Raw genomic sequence first — 12,649 nt, forward strand, 5'->3', positions numbered from 1 at the left:
TCCAAACGTGGAAGTGACCGATGGATTCGCATTGGCAGATTCATTACCGGCTCCAACTGCTTTAACGGTCTTGATTTTGCCCCCGTTTTTGGGAATGAGTGGCGATAAGCCATCCGCAGAAGAGAGCGCTGCGATTGCGGGGCCCTTCGGACGAAAGAAGTGGGCGTTTGCCGCCCGGCGCTGACCAGTGTGGAATCTGCACGGGGCGAAACGCAAGGTGGCTGGGATTTCCCGCGGGAGCGCTCAAATGCCCGCTAAAGGGAAACGGGGTGGGGGGCGCTACCAGAAGCGCGAGCTGGGAAGGGGCGCGAGCTCGCTGCAGCACTTCCGGCCTCCCCGCTCCTTGAGGCGCCCTCAGGCGAAGCCACCCCGGAGCCCGTCGGAGTTGTGCTACTGAATGTCTCGATAGGTCAGGCTGAGGCATCCCAGGAGCAGAAGGCACAGAGTTCAGGGCCAGGACCTCGTAGTTGTGTTCGAGGTCGTTAATTACTCGCCGAGGAGGAGGAGGAGGGGAGGTAGCTTTGGGGAGGGAGAAGGGAGCCCTCCTCATCAGAATGTGCGGGGGGCTGCAGGGATGGCCATGACGCGACATCGCGCTCCTCCTCCTCCTCCCTTCTCTTAGGCAATCGGGTCGTGTCAGCCCCCTGTCCCCCCGCCAGTCGCATGTCTGGCGGTAGGTCAAACGTTGTTTCAATAATGGGCAGTGTGGTGGCGCCGTGTTGCTCTCCTTTTGCCTACGGTTCAATTGATTGTCAGGTGTTTGGATTGCCAGGCCCTAGCGCCCCTGATATTCTGGAGCGGAAAATGTATCCCTCTTGTATGCAAGATAGGAAGGAGTTAGCGCTTTCGGGTGAGTGGGGTCAAAATATATGCGACTGGTTCTCCGTAAGTACGTGAACAGCGAATCATCACTGCATCGTGCCAAATGCCCACGTGAGAGGGGGCATGCATCCCGTGGCTTGTATATATGTCTGCTTCTGAAATAGAAGCTGCTGAGTAGAGTGGAAATTAGTACCAAGTTGTACATTTCTTCCAGTCTAGTACTGTCTGTGTCTCCTCAAAAGTAATACCCACTGAAATGAATGGTCTGAGTATGCATAGGATTGTAACCATCACTGCCCAATCTTGTGCATGCCTTCTGAAAGTAAATTTCACTGAGATCATTGGGATTTGCTCTCAGGTGTGCAGGACTGTAGTGTGTTTCTGGGGTCAAAGCTTGCCAGTTTTGAGACAGTTGATTTGGTTTTCACAATGCTAAAAATACCTTTAATCTGAAATACAGTCCTCCTGAATGCAAGATAGAAAAGCAATAGATTGCACTGTTAACTTAATATTAACTAACTTGGAAAATAAGCCCACTGAGTATTACAACTCAGCCCTAATCAACTCAGTTTCCTTGAACTAAGTGTGTAATGCAAATAAGAATACCACTTCCAACTAAAACATACATCTGATTTTTAAAATAAAGCTTTTATTGTTTCTAGCCTATATTATTGAAAAAAGAATTATAACATGGCTACAGGAGACTTAAAGGGAAACTTGCGTAAGATCGAGCAAGGACTTCGGCTTTTAAATTATCCCAAAGATGTGGACTATACTGGGTAAGTAGAGACATATATTTGTTTTAAAACTGCCATTGTTTACATGATTTGATGGCAAAGGTACTTAGAGCTTTTCTAATAGAACACTGTGGGAACTTCTGATAAGAGTCAGACTATAGAATTTCCTGCCACAAAATGACCACCAACTTGGATGATTTTAAAAGGTGGTTAGAACAAATTCGTGAAAAAAATAATGTGCTTATTAATATAGCCATCATAACTTGATGGTTATATATTATATTCTATATTTAAGAACATATGCATTGCAGTACTAGTTGCTGGGAAACATCAGTAGGATGGTGTAGTGGTGTTCATATCCTGCTTGTGGGATTGCTGTAGAAATCTGGCCACTTTAGGAATAGAATGCTGTACTATTTGGCTTTAATTCTGATCCAACAGGGTTTAGTAGGGCAGATACCACAGCTGATTATAAAAATGAATTGAACAAAATTAAACTGTTACTGTGATACAAATTAAGTTTTAAATATTGTAATGAACTTTTAACAACAGCAGGTAAAGTTTCTATATATTTGTGATTTAGGGAATGTTACATGGAATATCACCCTTCAGTCACTCAGTTAAAAAAAAAAAAATAGCCACAATCAGTGAAAAACAAAAGTATCCTAAATGCTTTCCCTCTTTGGAAGCAATAGTAGAAGCCTGTATTATGCTGTTATGTCTGTAGTTTGCCTCTATGCTGAATGTGTCACTTGAACTGGAATGTAAAGCCAAGTATTTATTTAGGAGGTACCTGACTAAATAGAACCTTTATTCTATTTCCTGGGTCTTTTTAATGGAGAACAGTAACAGTTATGACTAGTATTTATCTCATACGAGGGTGGTTGCAGTTGTCAAGAAAATGATTGGGTTGTACTTCAGAAACCTAAAGTACCCTTTAAATTTCAGTATAAAACCTGTCAGCTCTGAATTTATGGATAGTCTATTTCTATCATACACTTCTGCTAGTATGGTAGGATCTAAGAAGCTTGACTTTTCTATAATTTATTATCTAGTTTCTTTCTGTATTACAGACTAGCAAAGGGTGATCCATCTGTATTCTTGCCTATCATCAGTTACTGCTTCACATCTTTTTCACCACATATTACTGAACTTCTGGTAGAATCAGGTGTGGAACTAATAGCAAAGAATGACCTACGTTTTATTGATGCTGTTTATAAGGTATTTAAAGTTTTTAGTATCCTGATGTAACACTGATGTTTTCTTGTAGTGATGAAAAGGATAAAACTGCTGTGACATCTTGGATATCACAAGCATATATAAAAACTGCCACTTCATTCATAGTGCACTGTTCTTCCATGACTGTAACAGATTGGCATGTATTATGTCATGATGCCTTTAGAGGCAACACCTTAGCTGTTAAGATATATTAAGTGGAAAGTGGAGTATGTATATCTATGCACATGTGGGTTTAAGGCTTGCCTTGACAGCCAAAAAAACAAAACAAAAACAAAAAACCCTGCCCTTACTTTTCCCACTAAATTCATACTGATTGGTTCACATGACATGCAACCTACCATGAGTTAATTTACCCACAGGGGCTGTTTTGTCATGCTAGGTGCCTGGCTTGCCATGGCTTCTTGTGTGAACCCAGGCTGCAGATGCTGTTTGATGATTAGATAAGCCTCAGGGAGCCCTAAAATAAGCCATGGGTTATTTGGGGGTTGTCTAACCCTCAAACAAGCAGTACCACCTGGGTATGCACAGCCTGACAAGCCATGGCAAGCCGCTGCAGATGTCATGCAGAAATGGTGCCTATCACAACACTATAACCCCCGTGTGCAAATTAAGCCACACTGTGCTTTGTTTAATGTAAACCAGATGTTTTCTCTGTGAGATCAGGAAAATTCCTCTGCCCAGGTTTGGACCTGGAAAGGATCCAAACTTGTTTGGATGTGTTTCGTATGCCTTGGAACATGGCAGCCAAAGAACCCCCTTCCTAGCTCCAGAGTTGAAAAGGCTTCTGGTGGCTTGCCAGCTTGGTCCTGGGCTGCTACAGTACTTCAAATAACTCAGCACTGCAAACTGCTCTGTGTTACTCCATAACCATGAGCTGTGAGAGGCAGGATTGGGAGGGAAAAAAGTCATGAAGAGGCTTGGAACTTGCTGTTTTTTTAACTGCGTTCCTGCTTGTTATAAGTGGTTTACATGTCGTCTTGCAATAAAACAAAGTGCATAATCTATCAACTGTGAAATCCATCGACACCTGTAACATAAACCAAATTAAGAAAAAAAACCTATACAGTTTATTAATTCCCCTTTAAAGCTTCTAAATCTTTCTCCAAATCTAATTATTTTCTTAAATAATTAACTCTTAGGCACACTATTTCAGGTAAATAATATAAACAACTGGTTCCATAAATAAACCTATTATACTGTACCTTCATTTCTTAATATTTTTGAATGGAAGATGCTTTAATTAAGGCTTCAACTGCTGATTAAGGTAAGAATCTATAGGAGTGGGAGAAATATAATCCCAGTTCCTAATAACTGTTAGGCTAGTTAAAATGCACAATTTTACTGATTAAAGGCTAATTCCTTTTTCTCTATTACTTGCAGGTTCTCCGTGATCACTTCCAGTATAAGCCAGTTGTATCAAAACAACAGTTCCTCCAATATGGCTTTGCAGAGAGAAAAATGCAGATTGTTTGTGATATTATTAGTTCAGTCTATAAAAAGCATAAAGAATTAAGTAACATGAATAAGGTACTGAAAATTGTTAGCTATCTGTGTTCCTGCCTGTACATTTTTAATAATTTACTGTTGTACTAACATGTCAGCTATTAGCTATGCTCTCAAGGCAACTTATTGAAGTAGACTGAGATTTGGTTGGATTTTTTTCTTTTATTCTTGATTAATATAAATGTACAATTTCCTCCCTCTCAAGACTTAAGTTACTGAAATAAAGTTATTATAGATGGCTATGTTTTGGCTCATTTTAGTTAGAATCTTGGGTTTTTGTAAATGTGCTAAAGTTCACAAAATGCATTCTTTAAAGGATGAACTGTGTATGTCAGAGCCAGCATTGTAAAAGCATACTTCCACTCACCCAGCTGAACTTGTTCTTTGTCTCTTGCACTTCAAATAACCAGCTTTAAGAGCATCCTCAATGCTTTTCAGGCTAAAGGTGAGAGAGGGAAAGTGAATTAATACTGATAACAGTTGCTGTTTTACAACTGGATGCTACGCAGTGCATTTACCTTTCACTTTGGGAGCCCTAAATTTTATTTCACCAAGATGCCTTATTAGAACTTAATCCATGCTGTGTATGCATGTTGGCATTGCTAACAATGGGATAAGATTATTACATGTTTCATAGGTGAAATTCCAAACACGAAAGAGAATACCTTCTGTTAAAACACAACCACAAGTAAATTCTTCTAACCTTCTAGATCCTTCAACTATCTGTACTGTGGATTTTCAGCAGGTAGGAGCATTTAACATTATTTTAAACTTGCAAACAAACCAGGATAGTCCTAAATTTGATATGAGGTGATTCAAGCAAAGTTACACAGCTATCAGAGCTGAACACATTGTGCTCAATATGAGGTCAGAAACATCTGTTATTCTTATTGTTGTAAGCCGCCCCGAGGCTTCGGCGAATGGGGCGGCATAAAAATGTTTTAATAAAATTAAATAAATAAAATCTGCTGTTCTCTGCTATGACACACCCCTATAGCTCCTGACAGGTGTCTATGCAAGTCCATTCATAAGAGAGGGTGATATCTGTGCTGTTCTGTCTCTCATACTTCATGTGTATTAAGACTAGGAATGTGTGGAAACTGGAAAACCCATTCTGCTGAAGCTTGATCAACTTCTGAAACATTTCTGATGCAGCAACTTAAAGCAGGGAGCATGCTTTCTGCTTAAATGAATTTACTTTAAATTTTTGTGCAAACTTTGCACTGAGGACTGCATATCTCTAGTAAAATTTGTGATGTGCACAAATTATATTTGAGGAGTAGTTCTTGTAGCATTTAACATGAGAAATATGAATATATCCTATCACAGCACATGCATGCTCTGCCTTGGCCTTTGAATTTTCTGACAGTTAATTTCATATTTGGGCCTCTACAACTTGCACAGGAAAGGACAGAAATGCTTACAAAATTCTCTGGTTTTTAAAAGAAAATAATCCAGATTACAACTAATTGTTTAAAAAGAATTTTACATGTGTTGGCTTGATTCCACATCAGTAACTTGGTAGGAGTGAGGGGATGACAGAATGGAATCCATGAGTCTGAGTCCTACCTAATTCCTAATGAAGCTTAAGTTATGCACTACTTAGGAAATTCTGCCACCTAGTGACTGAAGATAGTATTGCAAGTTTCAAACACACTAAACTATTTGCAATTAATGTGTTGTAAAAGGTAAATAGACCTGAGCTGAACAACTTCAGGGTCCAATCAGTATGCATTTCAAGTTTCAGGTGTATGGGTGTCACAGTGTCTATACGATAGTTCTGGCAGACTGACCCTGTTCACATGATTATAGTTTTGCTTAAACTTCATGATTTTCTTAATGGACTCTTTGCTTTTGCTTTGGATATATTTTACATGCAAAGAAAGCACAAGTAGAACGTCATAAAAGTTTATTGAATGCAAAGATCCCTGAAGAAGCATTGGAGGAAGAGGAGGATGAAGTTCTCTGTGGTGTTGATGTTTTGGACAGTGGCACTAGTGTTTTGGACAGTGTACATGAACGGGTAAAGCTATTTTAACCTTCTTTAGCTACTTCCTGTTGAAATGACATTGAAAAGTATTGGCTTTTTTGTGGCACAAGGAGGTAAATGTACACTTAATAGTGCTTGGTTGAGCAAAATTTTAGGTGAAATAGCTTGTGTATAACTGTTACAATGTAAAAGTTAATGTCTATAGATAGTAGACTATAAAAAATGTGAAGTGGATTAGATCTAGAGTTCTTACGAGTAGAACTGCACTTACCGGGAATTTCCCCTGTGAAAAGTTATCAGGGAATCACAGTTTTTCTTCCCCCTTGTGTCATTACAGTTCCTCTCTTCAGAGTAGATATTTATAGGAATATGTTGCTAGACAATAGCTTCCCGTAATTTCTTGGTTGATCCCATGACTGAATGGGATTTGAATCCAGGTTTAGATTAAACTTAAAGTTAAATGGTGCTGTCAAAAACTCTCCTACGAACTTTAGAAAAGATTGATAAATGCACTGCATGATGGAAAGGCATAAGCAGGTAGCTGGTAAACAGTTATATTAATGGTGTCATTGGTCCCTCCATGGAGGAAATGGGACCTCACCTCTGGCCTTGCCCCTTGCTTCCCTCACTTGATTTAGCACCAAAGGGGGCTAAGGAGCAAAGGTTATCTAAAACAATGTGCTATGTCTTAGATGAATGAAGTAATCCTATTTGCAGGCTTTGGAGGATAGTAGTGAAATAGAAGAAATGAAGAGCCAACTTGCTGAACTGCAGGATAAATTTAAGAAACTGAACTGGGTGGAAGATAAGTTACATGCTTTGGAAGAGAAATTGCAGGGGAAGATTGTTATGGATGAGAAGGACTGGAATAATCTACTGAGCAGGGTCTTGCTCCTTGAAACACAGCTGCTACTTCAGTCTAGAAAGGTAATGTTTCACACTTCTATGTTTAACAGTTATGTAACAAATTTCATATTCCAAGTGGTACAAAATGATCAATATACATATTGTGCATTGTAATGGTTTTTACTGAAAAATAACAGTGCTGTTTTTCCAAAACTCATTACTACTTAAGCATAAAACTTTATAATTGTTCTGTATAACCTCTATGACAAGCCTGTGGAAAATACAAGAAATATAAGTGTTATTATATGTACATTTGTTGCTAATGCATTTTAATGAAAAAGATTGTTACTGCATGTAGGTACTTGCCATGTTTTCTATGCAGGATTACTTAGAACAAACATGGGTTTTCTTTCTTCCTTGACATTTTCTTCTGTAACTTTAGTAGTTGACCTGAACGATGAAATGTATGTGTATTGTTATGAATGCATATTAGTTTCTGGTTTCTAGCAGTTCTTTTAAACTACAGGGGCAGAACCGAAAATCAGTGTTGTGAGAAGGATAGATTTCTGTGCTTCTCTTAGGACAGAAACAGGGACTCAGCTGGTGTTATTCCTCCTGATGCCAGTAGAGTGTTTGCATGGCATGCACTATGGGGTGGCATATACCATTCAGAGCCTCTTAACTGGGATGTGGGATACTGTCTTTTCTTCCCAGTGCAATCCAAGCCCTGAGCCATCTTTATCCCTGCTGTTGTGTCTGATAAGAGATCAAAAATAAGCAGAGATTCATATAGGGTAGAAGCTTAGAAGCCAAGCCTTGCCCCTTGGAATTACTCAAGGAAGCTCTGTTGGCCGATTGCAGAACCTCTGCATGACAGCTTCTGTAGCCTTATTAACATAACTCCAGGGAATTGCTAACAGGAGAACTTCTGGCTGTGATGTTGTTCCATGAATTGTTCAAGCATTTGTGTCGTCATTGTGCTGCTGTATGCAGTATCAATCCATCTCTGGATTTGAGATCTCTGTTCTTGCAGTGTTACAATGGGTCAGAAAAAGCCTTTCTGCAGAAAGAGGTCTTCTGCTAGCGGATGGGTACCTCTGGATCAAGCCACATGATTTTGGTTCTTTTTAAAGTTGAGAGAGAAATAGCTAATAACTGGCTGTCACTGCTATTGGAATACAGTTTTTTTAGACAGAATGTGATCTGCAAAAAAGCATTTGTTCAATTTGCTTCACATTACTCATAGTTTGTAGGTTAGCGATAACCATTGTTCATCTAATTTGAAAATTGTGGTAAGCTGTTTGGAGGAGACCAGGAGGAAAGAAGCCATTGCATTTTCTTTGATAGGTTATGTTTGAAAAGTGCCTATTCTGGAATATTTTGTTACAGGAATGTATTGTGACATATTTCACTGATTAAAAAATATCAAAACAGTTAGCTAACTAAATCTTGGAGAACCTAACTCTTTTTGAAGAATTCTCTTATAAATGACAAAATGTCCTATAATTTCAGGATGACTTCTCTACTGAGTTTAGTAACATGAATGAAGAAAATACCTCTAGTAGAAATGTAACTCCAGTTTCTCTTGGTGAGTGTTTGATATATTGCCCAGCATACTTTTGGAACTTTGCTGTGATGTTCTAAGTTTAAATGTGAAATCTGTATATTTTCTTGTCAAACTGAAATCTGTATATTTTCTTGTCAAAAAATCCTGCTAAATGCTGTGAAAAAGCTTGTTGTAAAAGAAACACTTTCTTTTGACACTTGACAAAATTCCATGCCCCCATAAGTGGGCGTGCTATAGTTTTTCTTAAGCACCTAGAGTCTTTGGAAAGGGTGGAAAAAGTAGAGGACAGTGGAAATGATCAGCTCCACACTTCAGAACTAGAGGTTCTTGCTACAATGGGGGTAATATACTTGCTACTCCCTTTCAGAAACAAAGATCTTTTCCTGGCATTTTCAATTGACAGCTTGCCATTTGACATCTGTCAAATGAGAAGCAGCATTTTGCAGCCTTGCTTGGTCAATGTCCATGGGCAGTACCTACTGTTCTTTGAAGCAAGGATTACAATCCCTTACAAGTGTACACCTGTGGAAGACCACAATATAGCCTTTGTCCCTTCTTTTCTGATCTGTGATGCGTATCATTTCAAGAAGATAAACATCACAACTTTCAGTTTTCGAATCTCAGCAGGAAACCCTTTTAACCCTTTTCTCTTGCACTGCTTAGAATTGAAGAGAATAACAAAGTCAGACATCTTTCATCTTCTCTAAAACATTGGCTAGTAATAATTTACTTCCTCATCTATGCAAGTTGAAATTTATTATATGATTTGCTACACTTGCTGTCTGTTGGCTTCCAGATCCACCTTGAAGTAATACCTTCTACATCATATCAGTATTCTCACTGTGGAAAATTGTCATTTGCTGGGTTCTTTATGAGAACTCTACGTAGCATTTTTATTCATCAGTAGGAACTCATTACAATAACGCTGTGGTCTTCCTAATACAAAAGGGCTTGTATGACAAGATCCTATTTCTCATACAGATCCACAGTGCCCACTAGAATACTGTCCAGTTGACAACCTGCTGTACAACCTGAATAGTTTTGTTTAGTCTTATCTCACTTGTTTGTCCTCCAAAATGTGAACAAAGCCTTAATAGGCCAACCTCTTTGGACTTTTAGATGTCACAGTTGTTAGGAAGGATGGGTTCAGCTACTATATAGCTTTCTGAGTTGCTGGCTAGACCACTGAGTAAGAAATCAAAACTATTGTATTCTTGGATAAGAGTCACCATCAGTCCCTGCAAAAGGCTGACATTTACTGAACAGATACCCCCTCAGTTTTTCCAGAGTTTTTCTATTTACTGTTTAGCAAAAAGCCAAAGACTTCTTCTGATTCATTTTCTCTCATTCTCTCTGCAATAAACTCAACATAGGCATTGAGATCCAAGATTCTGCTCAAATAAGTAATGTGACTGGTTATACTGACTCTTTGATTTTATTTGGCATTCTGTGTATGTGTGTGATTGTTACCTTCCCTGGATTTTTTTTTACTAAATACATTTCTTTTTATATTTGGACATCTGGTTCTGCTATAAAAGGGAATTCTCACTGAACTCTTCCCCACATGAAAGACTGGATGGTTATAAGGCTGCTGCTTATGTTTTAAGATGTTTTAAGGACTTTGGTGAGCTCTCTGTTTCTGGCATTTGGGAGAGAAAGTCCAAATCACCTTTCTATTTTCCCCCCAGCTCCCCTGGCTAAAGGGAGAGTTCCTTGGCACCAGAATCATTGTCATCATTATATTACATTTAAAGCCTGCCCTTTTTCCCTCTTGCAAGGAAACCAAGGTGGTTTCTTTTTCCCTTTCACAATATCTGCTCTGTGAGGTAGGTTAAGCTGAGTGTCACTGGCCCAAAGTTACCCAGCTTCAGAAACTTGTCTGTCAGCTGGACAGGCTAGGGTGTGTCAGGAGGTTCAGGTTTACTTTTATTGTAAACGATTTCAGAGAGCTATTCAGCTAATGAACAGTATAAAAATATCCAAAATAAATAAATGACTGATGACTATTTTTAAAAAAAATATAACTTCATGAGAAAAAGATGCCCACCAGGAGGAAAATGTATCATCCCTCCCAGTATCATAACAGCATAAGTCAAATGTATGATACCATTCATGCTGTCTTTTGTGTTGAATTTTAAACTGTTCTGCAAGATAACTAGGAAAAGGTCTTAGGAAGACGTTATACAGGCAGTAATTAGTTTTGAATAATGATATTTGTATCAGGTGGCATTGTTACTAATTGCAACAGAAATTGTGACATTCTTGCCTAAACTTAGTAGGTTGTTTTTATATTGTAATTATGTTGTACCACTCTGCAATAGTGTGAGAGAAATATCTTGGGAGTTTTACTAGTTCTTTTCTCTAAACTTCTCTTGATTTATGTTCTGTAAATCAAGGTGTGTGAGAGCAAAAAGGCAAAGGTGATCTTTAAAATGAATGCTTCTTCACAGAGAAAGAGAAGGTCGAGCTGCCAGAGAGTCTACATCAGTCGTCTGGGTACGATTCACTATTATCTGCAGACCCATCTCCCAAAGCCACTGTCGTTAATAATCCTGTTCTGTCAGAGGTTTCAAAAGTAAGTTGAAACTGACAAATACTAGCTAATTTTCTTTGGCAGAATTAAATGTATTTGTTTGCGTTGTTGCTTTGGGGGCTGGTGGGTAACAGTAAAAATTTATTGAAAAGCACTTTTGGTGAATTAACTGTGGAAAAAATGGTGTGTCTGTATATAGTTAAACTTTGAACAATGTGGTCTTTGAAGAATGCACGTGATCTTTTGCTTTTAAATTGCAGGAGACAGCAATACAAAGGATGGAAAGAATAAGCAAAATGTAAGTAATAGAGTAAAAGAAAAGGGCTAGACAAATTTATTTCCCGGTAGGGAATTGTTTGGGTTCAAAACATATAGAGAAACTACATGCATTTTCCAAAACTTCAAAGGTTTTGTGGCAGGTGTGACATTTCCTAAAGTCTATATTGGATAATAAATCCAGCTACAGTTTTGTGTTTGTGGGATGAGTCATTATTTTTATTTCCATCAAATCACAACATTAGGTGAGTTTAGTGGGTTTTTTCTAGAAATTATAGTGTTAATTTTATTTATTAGAGATGAATTTTTTTAGTAACATTTTACTGGAGGAGATCATATATTTTCCTTCAAACAATTACTCTTGAATTCTACATTATGATAGTTTGATATTTTGTAGCAGTGGTGTCTCCTCCTTGATACTGCATTTCTTGAATCTAATGCAATTCATTTTGGGTTTTTTCTTTGAAAAATTAGTGTTTTTTTAATGCTTTACACATCAGCATTTTGTTTCTGTTACCATATTTCCTTTTTTCTGTTGAAGCTTATTGACTCTTTAATATAATTGAAAAATCCAGTGGCTGCTTATTTAATAAAACTATTCCGTAAGAAGCCAATTTAATTTGCCCTGTTTAACTAGCCTAGTTGTATGATATTCTCAGGATTGAAGAAACCTCAGAGTTGTTGAAGACCTCAAGTAACACCTCTTAAGAGTATTCTGCCCTGCACGGCCTGATACCTGAAAGCAATTATGTGTGTCTGTAAAACTTTTAGAGCTATTTGACTCCTTTTGTGATTTCTTCCTTAATGAAATTATTTAAAGCTATTCATTTTATGAAAATAAATATTTTGTTATATCTTTGTAGTTGCTGTAATTTTTACTGAACTGGATTTAACTATTTTCTGTGTGAGTAACCTCTATATGGACGTGTGAAGTTGTTCTTGCACTCTATTTTTGTATCAACATTTGCTGGCACTGGGTTAAGTAATATGTTTTTAAAGGGTAAGCTCAAGGACCATGCTATACATCCTGTTGGAAACACTCCAGCTGGGACTTGCATATTGCACCCAAGAGAATTGCATACATACCATCCTGCCATCTGTGAAACTGTATAAGTTTAATGAAAACCCTAGTACAT

The 12,649-nt window shown here is 38.2% G+C and overlaps 1 protein-coding gene across 5 annotated transcripts; it reads left to right on the forward strand.

Moving 5' to 3' along the window:
- The first annotated feature begins 43 nt into the window (after positions 1-43).
- Positions 44-12,367, forward strand: LOC123023747 (centrosomal protein of 44 kDa-like). Of its 5 annotated transcripts, none has more exons than XM_044430739.1 (11): positions 44-217; positions 1,485-1,601; positions 2,633-2,780; positions 4,179-4,325; positions 4,939-5,046; positions 6,184-6,324; positions 7,009-7,218; positions 8,650-8,725; positions 11,155-11,279; positions 11,498-11,535; positions 12,173-12,367. In XM_044430739.1, the coding sequence occupies exons 2-11, from the start codon at positions 1,513-1,515 to the stop codon at positions 12,219-12,221; spliced, it is 1,131 nt and encodes a 376-aa protein (XP_044286674.1). In that variant the 5' UTR covers positions 44-217; positions 1,485-1,512; the 3' UTR covers positions 12,222-12,367. The 5 variants fall into 5 exon arrangements, with proteins under 5 accessions (XP_044286674.1, XP_044286670.1, XP_044286672.1 ...); XM_044430735.1 differs by lacking the exon at positions 44-217 and adding an exon at positions 242-850; XM_044430737.1 differs by lacking the exon at positions 44-217 and adding an exon at positions 242-673.
- The last annotated feature ends 282 nt before the right edge of the window (positions 12,368-12,649 follow it).

This window comes from Varanus komodoensis, unplaced genomic scaffold (assembly GCF_004798865.1).
Source record: "Varanus komodoensis strain SLA01 unplaced genomic scaffold, ASM479886v1 scaffold21, whole genome shotgun sequence".
NCBI classification, from domain to species: domain Eukaryota; kingdom Metazoa; phylum Chordata; class Lepidosauria; order Squamata; family Varanidae; genus Varanus; species Varanus komodoensis.